Raw genomic sequence first — 19,515 nt, 5'->3', positions numbered from 1 at the left:
TTCTAAGGATGTGACCTACTTTGAATGTCTGTGTGCATGAGTAAATAATATCTAGGGCATGGCTTTTCTTCAGTTCATGGCTTAAATAATGCAAGGTGATTTGGAATTTTAGAAATTAAGTTGGGAGAAATTAAGTCATCATATCTCAGTGATATTTAAAGTCTGGAAAGTAATATAGTTTTACAATTTTTTTATCATTGAAATCTCCAAACATTTACAAAAGTGAATAGTAGAATGATGAGGCCCTATGTATTCATCTCTAAGTTTCAATAATTATCAACACATGGTTTTATTTTAGCTATGCTTTCACCCCTACCTCCACCCTGAATCTTTAAAGGCATTTTCAGATATATTTTATCCGTAAATACTTCAAAAGTCTTTTTCATTTAGTGCTACATATTTAAGGCAATCTATCTGCAATATCATTAGCACAGCAAAGAAAATCCCTAAATGTGATAAAATATCCAGTCAGTGTTCAGACTTACTTGTCTCATAAATGTAACTTTATAGTTGGTTTGTTTAAATCAGACCAACCAAAGGACCACACATTGCATTTGATTTTTCTTGATATATCCCTCAAGTCTCTTACTTTATAGGCTTCATTTTTCTCTCTTTCTAAATTTCTCCTCTATGTATTGAAGAAACTAAATCATTTGTCATACTGGATTTCCCATATTTTGGATTTTGCTGATTGTATCCCTGTGGTGTTAATAAATTCTTCTAAATTCTCTCTCACCAGTTTTCTAATCTCATAGTTAGATTTAGAAGCTTGGTCAACTTCAGGTTTCATTTCTGACAAGAATACTTCACAGAGGGTGCAGGAAATTCCTGTTGTATCACATCAGGAAACATAACATTTCTGGTTATTTCTTTTTTTTGTAATCTTAAAACTGATCAGTGAACTCAGATATTGCTGTCTGATCTGTCAGCCTTCATCCAGTGTTTTTAGCAGCCATTGCTGATCACTGCCTAGATCCAGTAATGTGTAAACCTGTCAAAGAATGGGGGTCTAAAACTTCTATTGATGCATAAAATAGGAGCTCTGTTTAATTAGTAAATCCAGAAATGGAAAGTCATGATGTTGGCTGAAAGCAATTAACTGCTTTATTAATACCAAGTCTAATTTTTAAGAATATTTAAATTAAACTTTTTACAAACCATGGTTTTTCTTTTTTTCCCCCCTAAAGTTCTGTTTAATAAAATAGCAAGAAAAAAGTCAGAATTTTTGTGTGGATGAATAAACATGTTTTATGCTTTTCTATTGCAGAAATCACTTCTCAAGAAGTTCAATTGCTGCAGGTGGGCAAAAGGGAAAATCCTACTATACAATTACATTCACTGTCAATTTTCCACATAAAGATGATGTGTGCTATTTTGCTTATCATTATCCGTATACATATTCAACTTTACAGGTGAGAACTCATTAAGTTGTATTAACACTGTTATTGTATGTATATGTGTTAGATAATAAAAGAAATATTGCTTTAATAAATCAATAAGGTAATAAAAAGGTCCAGGGTTGACAATTTTAGAAAATAATACAGTATTTGTTGAAATCATTAAAGTAAAATCGGAATGTAGTCTTTATTTTTATTTAATAGAAATACTAGAGAAATGACACAGTTTTTGCTTTCTATTTTTGAGTAGAAATCTCCAAATTCCAATTTATAAATTTTAACTAGGTGAAATTTCAACTTGTTTAATGAGAAGCATTGAATCTCATAGAAAATATAACAGCAGACAATGTGGATGCAATTTAAGTTTTTCTGTAGTGAATTCATTTCTTTTAATGATTTCATATGGATTCTTAGATCCAGATTGCTTAGAATATGGGGTGTAAGAGTTGTTTTGTGGGTTCTTTTAAGATTTTTTGATTATTTGCATTTTAAAACAAACAATTCAAGTAATTACTGTGACAGATTTATACTCAGAACAGAATGTCTGTCCTAATGATCAAGGATCATGAAGCTTCATATGATCATTTGAAAGAAATTGGAACACTATGATTAGAAAGAAGCTTCCAAGTTGTTAGGGAGGAGGAAAATGAGAGGAAAACATAGTCCATAGAGTCAAAGAAATACCAAGGCTGAGAGCATTAAATGAGCTCACTTTATTTTAATAAAGTTACAATCGGCAGTAAAAGTATAAATAGGTATTTTATTGTGCTGAATAACATAGCATCAGAAACATAGTGTTGTTATTTACATAGTATTTTGTTTCTGTTCTTTACTAATATCACCTTTTTAATACATTTTAAGTGTCCCTGCTTTCTTCCAGTCCCACTACCATGATCTTTTCCAGGCATTACCATTGTTTCTCACTTGGACTTGTGTCAACCTCTTTGTAACTTTTGTCCTAAATTTCGCTTGTACCCCCTTTCTCCTTCATCAGTGTTTTACCACACTATAGCAGGAAGACTCTTTGGTGGCATGTCTAGTCATATAGATCCCCTGCTTAAAACTCCTTAGTGATTTCTCTTGCCATGTGTATGAAGTCTGTAATTCTTACCATGGCACATTTAGTCATTTCTCTACTATTTTGCACAGATTTTGCCATTTCTTTGTACTGTATGAACTGTTATTTACTTAATATTTATCTTTGAATATTAAAGATTATCCTCATTCTGAGTTAATATCTGTGGAATAACTGGTTTAATGTGCTAAACTTTTTTTTAACTCACAGTAAAATATATATCTATTTAAAATTTTTGAAGATTATCCACATACCATTTAGTTGTCTTAATTACCAGTAGTGCAAATACTGTGGTTTGGGAAGGACTGGTCTACCAAGCCCTTCCTTCTGTGTTAAATTCTCGATTTGTTTCTTTCTGTTCTGGCTATGTCCTTTTTTAAAAATTATTATTTCATGGTCCTCCTGTATACTTTTCTTCTGCCTACAGTACACTTTATATCCATTTCACTCATCCTTTGGATCTCACTTTAAATGTAATTTTTTCTGGAAGACCTTTCCTCACTGCCCAGATTCTACAAGGTTCCTCTCCCTTTTTATAAGCCCTCATAGCACTCTGTATTTTTCGGGGGCAGAGTCTGTTTATTCATTGTTGTATCTCCAGTGTCTGGCACAGTTTCCATCCAAGAAATAGTGATCACACAGTAAATCATGATTATGTGAATGAACATAGGCAAAAGTTGGAAACCAGCTAAGTGTCTTTAATATAATGGAGTGAACAGTTTATATTTGGTGTATAAAAAACTTGTGTTTTCAAAAGACATATATTGAACATATTTAATGATATGATATAGTATTTATAATTATTAATATATTTATATTTATGTATAAATTACCAAGTGGTAAAATCAAATTATAATAAGTCTTCCATGTAATTACAGTTTCATTTATATACATGGGCTATTGTTAGTAGTACTCTAGGTGATACAATCACAGGTATTCTAAATTTTTTCCTGTACTTTTTGTATTTTCCAGACATTTTATAATGAGCCTATATTAATCTTGAAATCAGGAAAAAAATTTTAAAAATGTGTGCTACATGATTTTCATTCTCCATATTTTAGGTTGCTGTTAACAGATCTGCAGTCACAAAATTTCAAAATTCAGAAGGCTTTGAAACCAAAAGTATTTTCATAACCCATTTGTCAGCAAAGCCTGGCCTGATGTGAGCTTATTTAGAATATTGATTCCACTTAGAGTGACTCTTCATAGGTTTTGCCGCGGGAATAATAACGTGCTGATTACAGGCTGCTGCCGCCAGCTCCACTGGTTATATTGCACTATTAACGTTATCCAAACCGTATCTGTCCCCTTTCTCAAGTTCCCCGAATACTGATGTTAAAGTGCATCTGGATCCTTGAGGGTTTTGGAGAAGGGGTTAGGAACCTGATCTGATTCAGTTTTAGTTCTGTTTGAGATCTGGATGCATTTATTCCTATTTATCATAGGGAGGTTTTAAATGATTGTATACTTTGCTTTTAAATTTTTATTAAGATGCATCTTCAAAAATTGGAGTCAGCACACAATCCTCAGCAAATCTATTTTCGAAAAGATGTGTTATGTGAAACCCTGTCTGGAAACAGCTGTCCCTTGGTGACTATAACAGCAATGCCAGAGTCTAATTATTATGAACATATCTGTCAATTCAGTAAGTTTGTCTTCTTCACTCGCAATACCAATCATTATTACTTACTTTTCTTTGCTTCATGAATATTATGTAAGGTCTGTAGTACTGGGAATGGGCATCAGAAGCCTTGGGTGCTAGTCTGGGTCTTGTTGCTGCTTAGCCCTGGGCCCACTTCTAGGTCTCTGTTTCCTCATCTTGAATATGAGGGAGCTGCCTGAGGTGACCTCTAAGGTCTCTTTTGATATTGATATACCGTAGTTCTTATTCTTAGAAGTCATACTCAAAGTATAATATAACAAGTTATACCATCCGTTTAAGAATTTACAGTTAATTTTATTTATAAATAAAACTATCAAAAACCCCCAAGTGTTTTGGTGCTAATATTGAATGAATAGCTACTTGTTTTTCCCCGTCATTTATATTTTTTAAGTTGTCTCAAATGTACAGCTGTGGTAAAAAAGATACATATACGTATATAAGAGAACTGTTCTAATTTTGATAAGAAGGTGTTTTCAAGAAAGAGAAAGAACTTGCTATTCATGAAAATGTGAGCAGGTGAACTGAGTGGTTATTTTGTAGACTTGTATGTCTAAATGTTTAGTTTCTTTGTAAATCTCTGAGCAGATATATCTGTTGTTCTGTGCTTATCATAGTAACTATAAAACAGGAATAGGATGATATTTTCCTTATTTTCCCCATGACTTTATGAAAAACTTATATTTCATCTCTATTTCACCAGCTACTTATTCTTTATGAAATCAAGGTAATATTAAAGAACTAATTTTATATTTAGATTAATCACTAGGAAATAAACAAGTGACTCAAATACTATTTAATGTGTTATTTTCATATAAGACGTGGCTTACATGGGTTTTATATCTGTTTTCTCTAGAGGGCCTAGTGCAGTACTTATAAATAGTAGGTGCATAGTGAGTTCTAATTTGATTTTATATCAGTATTCACAATTGAGTAGAAATATTTCTAAAGCTCCAAAGTCAAACATTATGTATACTTAAGTAGCTGTTCATTTTAATTTGAGATTTTATGTACACTTTAGGAAATCGTCCGTATATTTTCTTATCTGCTCGAGTACATCCTGGAGAAACTAATGCAAGTTGGGTAATGAAAGGAACACTGGAGTATCTCATGAGTAATAACCCTACTGCTCAGAGCTTACGAGAATCCTATATTTTTAAAATTGTCCCTATGCTAAATCCAGATGGTGTCATCAATGGAAAGTAAGTTGAGCAATAGTTATAGAGAAATTCTAGATTTTTGTGGCTGTCCTGTGTAAACTTGTTGAAATAATAGCATCCAGGTTAATTTGGAAAGCAAATCTCATGATTTTTCTAGAACAACAAAAAAATTTAGTGAAGAATTAATCTGTGATAAATTTTTAAATGAAAATTAAACTGTATGCTAGTAGTAATATGTTTTGAGAAATTCTGTATCTATTCATGAGAATATAGTTTCATAAAATGTGTGTTTTGCTTGAATCGTTTTAGGAAAATCACAGAATTAGGATATGAGAAAGATTTTTAACACATCATCCTCTTGTAGTCTCCTTTCTTTTTTATCAGTGGCATGATCTTGGTTGTTCTAAGGTTTAGAATTTTCTGGGATCTCTTTCCACTGGTATAGAATTAGCTCCATCTGCTAACTTCTTCCTGATATGAGGAAGAATTCTTTAAAGTGGAAATACTGGAAGATTACTTTTTAAGTGGAGGTGGCTCATTGTTTAGTACAGTTCATTTATTGTGTTAATTAGACCAAGGTCTCTTTAGTGCTTCTGAAAAGTGGGATTTTGTCTAGCTGTCATGAGCATCTCCAAAGTTGAGGGTATACTTTATTTATTCAGTAAGAGTACCATGAATATTTATCATGTTTTAGGAAATGTTTGAATTAAAAAAATAGAATAATTTTTCTAGATAGTATGATTATGGAACTAAAATGAGCTTTTATGTCTAGTTTTAATTCAGAAACATATTGACCAGTTAGAATTCTGTTTATATTTCTGTTAGCACCTTCTGTTTGCTTAAATTTTTGCTCAGTGAGTTTAATACTTAAAACCTACAATTAAATGAAAATGTGTTTGAATTTTTATTAGAATGTGTACTTTTTATATACTTATCTTTCTTAGAAGGAGGGTCCAGAAAGCACATTTAATAATAATTAATACAATCAAAGTACAGAATGTTAGCATTAGAAATGTAGTCAGAATGGAAAATATGACCATGAATACATTTTATGGTGTAAGGAACAAAACCCCAGAATGGAGAATTTTTCCTATAGCCTGAAAATTTTGACCTGTAAAACTGCAAGCTTACCACAGTTTAAATGCATGTAACCCACGATATGGCACATGGCAAATGCTAAATAGATGTTTACTTAATGATTATAACATGCATTTTGGTGAGCCCACCACTTACACTTGTTTGAAATACTTAGTGAAATAGAATCATAAAATAAATCGAGTGCATATAAGAATTTATTGATACCAGTGTTTATCTATTGTTGTGTTTACATGTATATAGTCACCGCTGTTCCTTAAGTGGAGAGGATTTGAATAGACAATGGCAAAGTCCAAATCCAGACTTACACCCTACAATTTATCACGCCAAGGGTCTGCTACAGTACCTGGCTGCCGTGAAGCGTTTACCACTGGTAAGTGGCATTGTTTGTTTGTATAATCAAAGAGGTGATTTTGTTGATCAGTAGCTTGGTATTTTGTAAATAATTGTCTGATTATAAAAGCTGTGTGTTAGTTTCAAAAGCAGTTTCTTTAAAGTATCTTTGTCATCAGTCACTTGTATATTAATTGTGGTATCTAATACAGTGTATCCGTATTCTTATTTCATTAGGTTTAATTTTTATAATTCTCATTAACCTTTTATTTTTCTTTATTGTTTATGAACATTGATCACTCCTGGTTGTAAGCTGTAGGTATTTGACTGCACAGTTTAAACAACACGAGGGTAAAAGTATGTATCTTCCAAGTTCTCAAAGTACTAGGAGCTTATTTTTGAGCTCTTTAGCCAGTTCTAAAGCTGGTAGGTCTTGAGTATCACATAGGAAAGGTAGTATAGGCATGGTAGGAGACCTGTGCATATGTATTTCTTCTGTTTTCAGCAACTTTTGTTTTGAATGTTTCCATCATGTTAAGCCTTAATCTTCCTTTGGGAAAGATGGAATATTTTGCAGAGCGGCAAAATTGGCATGCAGGTCTGACCGTTTTCCATTTTGAAAATGATGCTCTTAAAACCATGCCCTCCACCCCCTTTAAAAAAAGTGTTTTTCATGAGAGCATTTTTACATTCTCTTAAGTTAAGTAAGTATTTTAACAACCCTTGGGGCAATGATGAATGCAGCTGTAGATTTGACCTAAAATTGTATTTATTATTTTTTAAATGATGGATAGTAGATACAGAAGAAAGAGTGAAACTGATGGCTTGATGCAGGACATGTGTGCAAAGGATTTAGCCATTCTAGTATTAATCATAAATCCTTTCCAAAGGTAGATATGTACTATTACTTTTATGAATTCTACCTATTAAATGGTGGCTTATTTACAATAAAATGACCAAGAAACACAGACCTGATTATTGGCTTCATGCTAGCTAGCTTTACTTGGCAATGCATGAATTTGAAGGATTTTAATTTTAAAAATATATTGTCTTTTCAAGGTTTATTGTGATTATCATGGTCACTCCCGAAAGAAGAATGTATTTATGTATGGCTGCAGCATCAAAGAGACGGTGTGGCATACAAATGACAATGCAGCGTCATGTGATGTTGTGGAAGATGTGGGATACAGGGTAATTATTATAGATAAGGCAGATAGTTTTGAATTTCAAACATGCATAAAACTACAGAACACAAAACATATAGAAATTATTTAGAATCAGTAAATGTTGCCATTTTGCTATTCTGTTTCAGGTTTTTTGTTTGAAATGTTTCTTCTAAAAGTTTTTGCTTTTCATGTTTTTTTAAATTAAAGTATGCTTGATTTACAATATTATATTAGTTTTGGATGCATTAGGTGGTTATTTGGTATTTTTATAGATTATGCTCCATTTAAAGTTATTATAAAATGTTGACTGTATTCTCTGTGCTGTACAGTATATCCTTGTATTGTTTATTTGTTTATTGTATACATAGTAGTATGTATCTCTTAATCCGTTATCCTAATCTTGCCACTACCCCCATCCCTCTCGCTACTGGTAACAACTAGCTTCTTTATATCTTTGAGTCTGTTTCTGTTTTGTTATATACAGTCATTTGTTTTATTTTTTTGGGTGTCACATATAAATGATAATATACAGTATTTGTCTTTCTCTGTCTGACTTATTTCACTAAACATAATATTCTCCAGGTCCATCCATGTTGTTACAAATGGCAAAATTTCATTTTTTATGACTGAATGATTTTCCATTGTTTATATGTACCACATCTTCTTGATCCATTCATCTGTTGATGCACACTTAGATTACTTCCATGTCTTGGCTATTATAAATTGTGCGGTTATAATCATTGGGATGTATGTGCCTTTTTGAATTAGTTTTCATGTTTTCTGGGTATATGCCCAGGAATAGGATTGCTGGATCATATGGTAGCTTTATTTTTGTTTTTTTACTGCTATCTGTAGTGGCTCCATCAATTTACATTCCCATCAACAGTGTAGGAGGGTTCCCTTTTCTCCATACCCTCTCCAGCATTTATTATTTGTAAAATTTTTGATGATGGCCATTGTAACCCAGATGAAATGATAGCTTGTGTGGTTTTGATTTGCATTTCTCTACAAATTAGTGATGTTGAGCATCTTTTCATGTGCCTATTGGCCATCTGTATGTCTCCACTGGAAAAATACCCATTTTCTGTCCATTTGGTTTTTCTGCCCACTTTTTAATTGGGTTGTTTATTTTTTAATATTTAATTGTATGAACTATTTATATATTTTGGATATTAGCCCCCTTAGTCATTTGCAGATATTTTCTCCCATTACACAGGTTGTCTTTACATTTTGTCAGTCATTTCCTTTACTGTGTGAAAACTTTTAAATTTAATTAGGTCCTAGTTATTTATCTTTGCTTTTGTTTTCTTTACCTGAAGAGACAAATTAAAAAAAATATTGCTGCTACTTATGTGAAAGTGTTCTGCCTATGTTTTCTGCTGTGAGTTTTATTGTGAAGGGAAGGGAAAGTCACTCAGTCGTGTCCGACTCTTTGTGACCCCGTGGACTATACAGTCTGGGGAATTCTCCAGGGCAGAATACTGGAGTGGGTAGCCTTTCCCTTCTCCAGGATTCTAACTTAAAAGATCTAAACAGTAGAAAACTGATATACAAATCAGTAACAGGATCTATTTATTTATTAGAGACAAATAGCTGGAGTAAAACTATAGTCATGGCACCAAATCTGTAATTTGCCTTTCATAATTATGCAAGACTGTGGTATGTATTTCTTTGTGCAGAGTTTTACTGCTTTTGCCTCATGATATCTCCTGTATTTAACTTCTGTACTGCTTATTTTATACTTTTATTGTTCAAATTTCAGCAAGGTAACTTAGCTCCTCTCCGTAAGGCTCCCTATTCTGTTCCACTGACCTGTGTGTTTGTTTTTTTGTGCCAGTACTATCCTGTTTTGATTACTGTAGCTTTGTAGTATAGTCTGTAGTATAGTCTGAAGTCAGGAAGTCAGTGATACCCTCAGCTTTTTTTTTTCCCTCAAGGTTGTTTTTATGGTCTTTTGAGGTTCCATATAAATTTTAGGATTATTTGTTGCACTTCTGTGAAAAATACCCTATGTATTCTGGGTATTTTGATAATGATTGCATTAAATCTGTAGATTGCTTTGAGTAGTATGGATAGTTGAGCAATATTAATTCTTCCAATTCATGAACAGGGATGTCTTTCCATTTTTTTGTATCATCTTCAGTTGCCTTCATCAGTGTTCTGATTGTCAGGGTATAGGTCTTTCGGTTTATTCCTAGATTTTTTTTTTATAAGATCTAGAGTGTAATTAGCTTTGGATTCCTGAACTAAATGATAGTTTTTTAGTGTATAGAAAAGCAGCAGATTTTTGTAGTCTGATCTTGATCCTTTATAAGAAAAATCCCAAATAAACAACCTAACTTGCCATCCACATTAATTAGAAGAAAGGTCAAAGTCAGCAAAAGAAAAGAAATAATAAAGAGCAGAAATAAAATTGAGACCCTGCCACATCTTCTCCAAATAGAAAATTTCAGTGAAGCCAAGAGTTGATTTTTTTTGTTTTTGTAAAAAAAAAAAAAAATAGCCAGGCTCATTAAGAAGAGGTCCCAGTAAACAAAATAAAGAGGAGAAATGTCAACTGATATCATAGAGATACAAAAAAACCATAAGAGAAAACTATGAACAGTTTTATGCCAACAATATTGGAAGACCTAGAGAAATGGATAAATTCCTAGAAATATACAGTCTTCCAGAACTGAATCAGGAAGAAATAAATAACCCAAACAGATTGATCACCAGTAGTAAAATTGAATCTGTAATCAAAAAACACCTAGCAAACAGAAGTCCAGGGCTTGATGACTTCATGGGGGAATTCTACCAGGCATACATAGAAGAGGTAATACATATCTTTCTCAAACTATTTCAAAAAAATGAAGAGGAGAGAACACCTAAATTCATCCTGTGAGGCCAACCAACATTGCCCTGATACTGAAATCCAACGACACTGCAGAAAAGATTATAGGCCAGTATCTCTGATGAATGTAGATGCAAAAATCCTCAAAAAAAAATTAGCAAACTGAATCCAAGAATACATGAAAAGAATCATACACCATGATCAAGTGGGATTTATTCTAAGATTGTAAGAAGGGTTCAAAATCCACAAATCAATCATTGTAATATACCACATTAACAAAAGGAAGGATAAAAATCACATGATTATCTCAATAGATGCAGAAAAAAGCATTTGACAAAATTCATCCATTCATGTTAAAGATTCTCATCAAAGCTGGCATAGAGAGAACATATCTCAACATAATAAAGGCTGTTTATAACAAACCCACACTAATACACTCAGCAGTGAAAAACTGAACACTTTTCCTCTATAAGTACTTTTCACACTTAGATTTTTATTCTATTTGGAATTTATTTTTGTATGAGATGGAGGGATATAACTTTTGTTTCCCCATGTGTAACCAGTTGTGTCAGTGCTGTTTATTAAACAGTACCTCTTTTCTGTGCAGATTTTATAAAGCCTTCTGTTATATACCTTGTTTCCCATGTATGAGTGTGTTTTGAGGTATGCCTAGGATTGAAGTGAGATCTTTGCTTTGCATCTTGTCTGCTTTTCATTCTGTCCCAGTGTCTCTCCTACCATATTTATGCCTAAATCAGCACCCCAGGTTATTTTCGAAAACAGGTCTCAGTAACATACCACTACCCTTAGCAGAACTTCAAAGCACTTTTTCTTTTTGGTATCCTCTCTCTTCTTCTCCTTTCCAAAATAAATGAGTAGAGTCATATTAAAAATAGAAACACTTCACAAATATAAAGTAATAAGTAAAAGTTATCTTCCCTCAATCACTAATTAATCACTTTCACAATGTGTATTGTGAGACTTGCCTATAAGCACATTCGTTCATAGGTGTATGTAAACATAGTATATAAAGTTTGAAAATTTTTTAACACTCCACAGCAGTTTTTTTTCACATAATTTTTGATGACCATCTTTTCATCTTTATATCCATCTCTGTCTCTTTTTGACAATTACACAAGATTTTCATTGTGTATTTTTGTTATCATTGTATGTATATAGCATAAATTATTTATTCAGTTTCCCTTGTTGGTGGCAACTTCGTTAGTATTGCCAAATTGCCTTTCATAAAGATTGTACAAATCAATACTCCCCAATGAATGATAGTGCTGCTTCTCTAAACATCTTACTGTCACCTTTGCCAGGTGAAAAAATATCTGATGGTTTTAGTTTGTGTCTGTAATTATAAATATATGAGATCAAGTATCTTTTCCTATGTTTGATCCCTATTTTTGATCCTATGTTTGATCCAATTATGATCTCTATTTTTTAAAAATGGCCTTTTCATATTCTCTCTTTGCTTTGTATAAGTCACCTAATTATTGTTTTGAATGTATTATATTAAATTTTTTTATGATATGCAGTAGTTTAAAACTTCTGTCATATTTGTTAATTTTTTTAAAGTGGTTTCTTCTTTTGAGGCTTAGAAAGATTTTTCTCATTCTAAGATTTTAAAAGTAGAGTTTCATATTTACTTTAGAGATTTTAGTTTCGTTTAAAAATTTAACTTACTAATTTAAAATTTAAATTCTCAATCTCATTCGAGTTTAATTTGATAGAAAGTGACTTTAGCTGTTTTTTCTCAGTGGCTGGCTGAGCAGTTGTGTCAGCATTTTGTGAATGATCAATCTTCCTAACTAATAATACTAACTTTAACAAATACCTTTGATTTTAATTCTGAACTCTCTTTCTAAAGATGTACTATTCCTACACCAGTATCACCATTTAACTTCTGTTAGATATATATTTATCTGTTGGATTATTTCTCTAGTCATAGCCTTTGATTGAGAATTCTGCAGGGAATTCTATATTTTATTTTCAGTTGAATTTGAGAATAATTTTAAGTTGCAAAAATGTGGACATTTAGATTGTGATTTACTTAGCTTTATTGATTAATTTAGGGATGATTAACATTTACAATGTTAATGCAAAGAAATAGAGGAAAACAATAGAATGGGAATTACTAGAGATCTCTTCAAGAAAATTAGAGATTCCGAGGGAATATTTCATGCAGAGATAGGCTCAATAAAGGGCAGAAATAGTATGAACCTAACAGAAGCAGAAGATATTAAGAAGAGGTGGCAAGAATACACAGAAGAACTGTACAAAAAAGATCTTCATGACCCAGATAATCACGATGGTGTGATCACTCACCTAGAGCCAGACATCCTGGAATGGGAAGTCAAGTGGGCCTTAGGAAGCATCACTATGAACAAAGCTAGTGGAGGTGATGGAATTCCAGTTGAGCTATTTCAAATCCTAAAAGATGATGCTGTGAAAGTGCTGTACTCAATATGTCAGCAAATTTGGAAAACTCAGCAGTGGCCACAGGATTGGATAAGATCAGTTTTCATTTCAATCCCAAAGAAAGGCAATGCCAAAGAATGCTCAGACTACCACACAAATGTACTCATCTCACACCCTAGTAAAGTAATGCACAAAATTCTCCAAGACAGGCTTCAGCAATACATGAGCCATGAACTTCCAGATGTTCAAGCTGGTTTTAGAAAAGGCAGAGGAACCAGAAATCAAATTGCCAACATTCGCTGGATCATCGAAAAAGCAAGAGAGTTCCAGAAAAACATCTATATCTGCTTTATTGACGAAGCCAAAGCCTTTAACTGTGTGGATCACAATAAATTGTGGAAAATTCTTCAAGAGATGGGCATACCAGACCACCTGACCTGCCTCTTGAGAAACCTGTATGCAGGTCAGGAAGCAACAGTTAGAACTGGACATGGAACAACAGACTGGTTCCCAATAGGAAAAGGAGTACATCAAGGCTGTATATTGTCACCCTGCTTATTTAACTTATATGCAGAGTATATCATGAGAAACGCTGGCCTGGAAGAAGCACAAGCTGGAATCAAGATTGCTGGGAGAAATATCAATAACCTCAGATATGCAGATGACACCACCCTTATGGCAGAAAGTGAAGAGGACCTAAAAAGCCTCTTGATGAAAGTGAAAGAGGAGAGTGAAAAAGTTGGCTTAAAAATCAACATTCAGAAAACTAAGATCATGGCATCTGGTCCCATCACTTCATGGCAAATAGATGGGGAAACAGTGGAAACACTGTCAGACTTTATTTTTGGGGCTCCAAAATCACTGCTGATGGTGATTGCAGCCATGAAATTAAAAGACGCTTACTCCTTGGAAGAAAAGTTATGACCAACCTAGACAGCATATTAAAAAGCAGAGATGTTACTTTGTCAACAAAGGTCCGTCTAGTCAAGGCTATGGTTTTTCCAGTAGTCATGTATGGATGTGAGAGTTGGACTATAAAGAAAGCTGAGCACTGAAGAATTGATGCTTTTGAACTGTGGTGTTGAAGAAGACTCTTGAGAGTCCCTTGGACAGCAAGGAGATCCAACCATTCCATCCTGAAGGAGATCAGTCCTGGGTGTTCATTGGAAGTACTGATGTTGAAGCTGAAACTCCAATACTTTGGCCACCTGATGCGAAGAGCTGACTCCTTGGAAAAGACCCTGATGCTGGGAAAGATTGAGGGCAGGAGAAGATGGGGACAACAGAGGATGAGATGGTTGGAGAGCATCACCGACTCGCTGGACGTGAGTTTGGGTGAACTCCGAGAATTGGTGATGGACAGGGAGGCCTGGCGTGCTGTGGTTCATGGGGTCGCCAAGAGTCGGACACGACTGAGCAACTGAACTGAGCTGAACTTTTACAGTGTTAAATCTCTTAGTCAAAACATCTTCATGACTAAAGTCAAAACATCTTCATGACATATTCATTTTAAAATATGTTTTTCTTAATATTTTAAAACATGGTTTTCTTACATAGTTTTATTTCACTTATTGGTTATTACTGTGAATATTACTTTTTCATTCTATTTTCTGACTACTCTTTGTCTGGGAAAGCAGAAAAATCTGACTTAGTAAAAGGATTACTTTGATGTTTTGGATAGCAGGGGATATAGGAAGAAGATCCACATGACTGCTGTAATAACTGTGTTTTCATAAAAAAAATTATTTTTGAAATTAAAAAAAATTGACAGAAAAAGAAAGCTCTTGAAATATTTCATCATTTTTATCTTTGCAGACTTTGCCTAAGATTCTAAGCCATATCGCCCCAGCATTTTGCATGAGCAGCTGTAGCTTCGTAGTGGAGAAATCAAAAGAATCTACAGCTCGTGTTGTAGTTTGGAGAGAGATAGGAGTGCAAAGAAGCTATACCATGGAGAGTACTTTGTGTGGCTGTGACCAGGGAAAATATAAGGTAAAACATCTCAGGATCTCTACCATAGAAATATTTCAAGACTGTCCTTTCATATATACTCTAGTAGTTTTCAAGTGTATATTAAGTGATGTGTTTGTTATACTGAGTTACATGTAATTTGCAATAATGGAATTGAATCCTATGCAGTCTTAAGAACAGTCTCTGTTTTTTTTAATTCTCTGAACTAAATAGCTTGCTTTGGGTCCTTATGAAGTCTTAGTTGAGTCTATTTATATTAATAATTTTTAAGAAAGTACACTGTAGTACACATTTAAATAATGATTAGTGGTTTATGATTTATAATGAACTCTGCAGGTAGTACATTACTAATAAAAAGTTCTATCATTTAAATTTATTGAATGTAAGTATATTTTTATACATTTAGAAATAGACACATTACATTTAGAAATAGACATATTACATTTATTTATAAAGTTTTTTTTATATTTAGATTTTGTGCACATGTGACATAAATGCATGAAGTGTTTGTTAGTCACTCAGTTGTGTTTGACTCTTTGCAACCCCATGGAATGTAGCCAGCCAGGCTCCTCTGTCCGTGGAATTCTCCAGGCAGTAATACTGGAGTGCGTTGCTATTCTCTTCTCCAGGGGATCTTCACAACCCTGGAATCGAACCTGGGTCTCCTGCATTGCAGGCAGATTCTTTATCATCTGAGTCACCAGAGAAGCCCTTTCAATGCATATCCCTTCACTAATTTTTTTTTCTTTTCTAAAACTCTTCTGTGTTGCCATAGGCTTTTATTGGAAGAAAGTTCAGACTACTTTTGAAATTTAAGAGTAAATTTAAGAGTAACTTCCCTGGTGGCTCAGAGGGTAAAGATACACCTGCAGTGCAGGAGACCCAGATTTGATCCCTGGGTCAGGAAGATCCCCTGGTGATGGGAATGGCAACCTACTCCAGTATTCGTGCCTGGAGAATTCCATGGAGAGAGGAGCCTGGCGGGCTACTGTCCATGGGGTCGCACAGAGTCGGACACAACTGAGTGGCTAACACACACAACAAATGTTAGGTGACTTTGAATTTTTTAAAGATTGATAATGTCATAGGAAATAAGTAGACCTTAGGTAAAACAACTGTTATTCTGTTTAGTTGTGTCTTATTTTTTTGATGTGGTACAAGAGGAAAGTGAATCTCATGGTGATTTTCACATATCTCACATAAACGCAATTATAGCTTTATGTTTAGAAGGAGTTAAAAATCTTCCAGGTGGTTAGTATTAAAAATGTAAACATATTATGGTTGATGCCAGACTCTTTAAGTGGAGAACTTTGTGACTTTTCCATTCTGTAACAAACTGGAAAAAAAAAAAAAAGGTGTAGATTTTACAACTGACGTTCAAACTTTGGGGCCCTAGATGGGTAGAACTTGGTGAAATTCCAGTACTTTGTGGAGAGTGACTTTTCCCTGGTGACTTTAGGTTGACCTCAGAATATTCTTCTTTCAGAATGTGCTATCTTTTCACATCTCTCCAAATATTGTAAAGCAGTGACTTCTAGACTCCCAAAGTCATGGTTGTGGTGAGAGAGGAGCTTGAGTACCGCAGCCCGCAAATCGTGCCTCATGGTCATTGCTTTAGTGGACTGTATGTGTGTGGGATGGGAAAAGCTTGACGGTTACTTTTGTAAATGACCACAGGAAAAAAAAATCTTGTACTTTGAGATTTAGGGAAACAGATTGTAAATTATTTTTTCTTAAAGAGATACTTTATGCAGTCGGGTTGGAAAAGGAAACTAAAAGCATCAGTGTCTGTGAAACTAGTCTCTGGGGATAGGGAGAGAGGATGTCAGGGAGGCTGAAACTGGAATGTCCCTTGAAATCACCTGTGGCATAATAACCGCAGTATTTTCTTAGTAGATTTGTATTCTACTTATAGACTTTCATTGGGTTATTTTAAATGTTCTGTTTTTGCATTGATAAAGGTCATTGAAAAACCACATAAAATATCTAAAATGTATTTTGAAACATAAAATGTTAGACAAGTTTTGTAAAAATTATTAGTTTTAACTTTTAAAAATAAAATAAAATTTTAACTTTTAAAAACCCTCCCCTCCCACCACATAATTGTATACTTTTCAAACTTGTTAATATTAGCTAATAAGTTGTGTGAGTCTAATAATATTTTAAGAAACAAATCTTTTCACCCTCAAGAATGTTCTTATATTACTGAATTTTAGGTTTCAAATATTCTTTATTTTTGATGAGCTAATTCAGGAATAGGCATAGCCTTTCTAAACCTCTTAGATTAACAAGGCAAATGCATTTTCTAATAAAGTTAGTTAGGTTGCATTTCCTAGAGTATTTGGAGGTGGCCAGACTATTTAAACAGTCAGTCAATCATTATTTTAAAGGCATGTGTTTCATAGAGTAAATAACAGTTTTTATAATTTATCTCTTCAGTTGCTGTATGGTTTTAGATGGTCATTGAAAGTCAAGTCTGCTCTTATGTATACCTGCAGCCTTTGTTGGTGTAAGGATTTTATTTACTTTAGAGTTTCATTTTTATCTGAAAAGTAAATGATAAACAGTATCTTGATTTACAATAGTCAATTTTTATCCTTTATGTGGTAATGTTTAACTTTTGCTAAACCTTATATTGTTCATTGGGAAATTATTAGATTAAAAAGTGTTGTGGTAAAATTTTGTTTTTGCTTTATTAGACTAAATTTGAAATGGGTATTCTTAACTGACGTGAAACATGAGAGTGTATTTTACTTCTACCTCATTGGCTTAGATTTGTTTGATTCTTTTTTTTTTTTTTGACACAGTTACCTTTCTTTTGTTTGTTTTTTACTCACTGGTTTCTATTCATCATGTAGAAGAAGTATGTATAAACTAATATTCAAGTATACAGGTTGGAGCCTTGATTGTAACACTATTTCAACATCAGCATCCAAGTAGTAGATTACAAGTACTAGCAAGATCTTGTAAAAATATACTTTTACACATGAGCTCCAAGAATAACTTACATTCAAGATAGTTATCTGCTTTTTTTCCCCTTCCCAGTGTGTTGGTGAAAATATTTTGCACACAGTAAATGAAATTAGACATTTTAGAAATTTTTTTTAAGATGGTTTCCTTTTTGACTTAAAATAATCTTATATTGTTAAGACACTGTGCTTATGAGTTGTAGGTTCATACAAAGTAACAGGCTTTTATTTTATTAATATAGCTTCAAATTCCTTTTATGTAATTTTAATGAGATATAGCCAGAGGATAGCAAATGTCCTGGGTACATGTTTATTATTGCTTTATTTCCAGGGTTTACAGATTGGTACTCGAGAATTGGAAGAGATGGGGGCAAAATTTTGTGTTGGTCTGTTACGTTTGAAAAGACTGACATCCCCATTGGAATATAATCTGCCTTCCAGCCTGCTTGACTTTGAGAATGACTTGATTGAATCAAGCTGCAAAGTAACTAGGTAAGACACACTTGTTTTATTCTTTTGTTATATGGTAGTATACTGTTAGACTTTATAGTTAACTAAGAGGAAAGGCACAGAGATTTTGACAGTCAAAAGCATTTTTAGAGTTTATAGAAGTAAGTTTGCACATCTAATGTATGTTCCAAAATGTGATAATATTCTTGATTCTTTTAACATTGGTATTTGGATAAAATTTTAGTGAATTACCCTTATATTTGAAATGCTATTTTAGTAATCTAAATGATTTACTTTTAACTCAAACGCAAGCATATATCAGATAATATATAAGTTAAGAATGCTTGGAGCCAAAATTCATACTTCAAAAGAAATTTTATTTTGTTGATAATCTGTACACATCAAATGGCTTTCCAATAACTTCTGGTTACATCTACTAGAAACAGCTAATTTAGTATCACTCTGAAAATTTAACTACATGTGACAAGTATTTTCTAAGTAGGTAATCTTTTGTTCCTAAAATTCAATGTATATAAATTTTGATCAGATACAGGCTCAGAGATAATTTGATATCATATTTCTTAATCATAATACTAGAGTTTAACATTTTATAGTTTGATACATATAGGTAGAGATAGTACCATTTTATGGAATCTTCATGGTTTTTATTCATAGACATTGACATCAGATTTGTTAATTTATTGCCAGGCTCTGTTGTATGTATCAACTTAACAGTTTTAAGTATAGTAAAACATTAATTAGAATTCTATTTTTATATAATGTGATAACTGAGATAGTGATTATCTGCATTCTCTACACTTCAAAACACTTGGTAAACAATAATGGAAATAATTATAAATATATTTATTTATTAAATAAATATGAATAAAGTTGTTCTCATTGATGTTTAGAAGCTTCCTTTTAATTTATTTTATGTATTTTTGATTTCTGTTCCTAATGTTTCATTGTTGGTGTTACCTCT

At 33.1% G+C, this 19,515-nt stretch overlaps 1 protein-coding gene across 8 annotated transcripts in view; it reads left to right on the top strand.

The window, feature by feature from the left end:
• AGTPBP1 (ATP/GTP binding carboxypeptidase 1) overlaps window positions 1-19,515 on the top strand; it is a 173,085-nt gene that overhangs the window by 141,133 nt on the left and 12,437 nt on the right. For all 8 annotated transcript variants that reach the window (XM_081521807.1, XM_081521836.1, XM_081521764.1 and 5 more), the window contains 7 exons: window positions 1,268-1,412; window positions 3,964-4,117; window positions 5,154-5,334; window positions 6,631-6,760; window positions 7,780-7,911; window positions 14,959-15,135; window positions 18,415-18,575. In XM_081521807.1, the coding sequence (XP_081377933.1) occupies window positions 1,268-1,412; window positions 3,964-4,117; window positions 5,154-5,334; window positions 6,631-6,760; window positions 7,780-7,911; window positions 14,959-15,135; window positions 18,415-18,575 (1,080 nt within the window). The remainder of the gene's footprint in view (window positions 1-1,267; window positions 1,413-3,963; window positions 4,118-5,153; window positions 5,335-6,630; window positions 6,761-7,779; window positions 7,912-14,958; window positions 15,136-18,414; window positions 18,576-19,515) is intronic.

The sequence above is a fragment of the Giraffa tippelskirchi genome, chromosome 1, assembly GCF_054371585.1.
Source record: "Giraffa tippelskirchi isolate mGirTip1 chromosome 1, T2T-mGirTip1v1.2.pri, whole genome shotgun sequence".
Lineage (NCBI taxonomy): Eukaryota > Metazoa > Chordata > Mammalia > Artiodactyla > Giraffidae > Giraffa > Giraffa tippelskirchi.
Note: the sequence above shows the minus strand (reverse complement) of the source record. Positions and strands in the feature narration are given on the sequence as shown.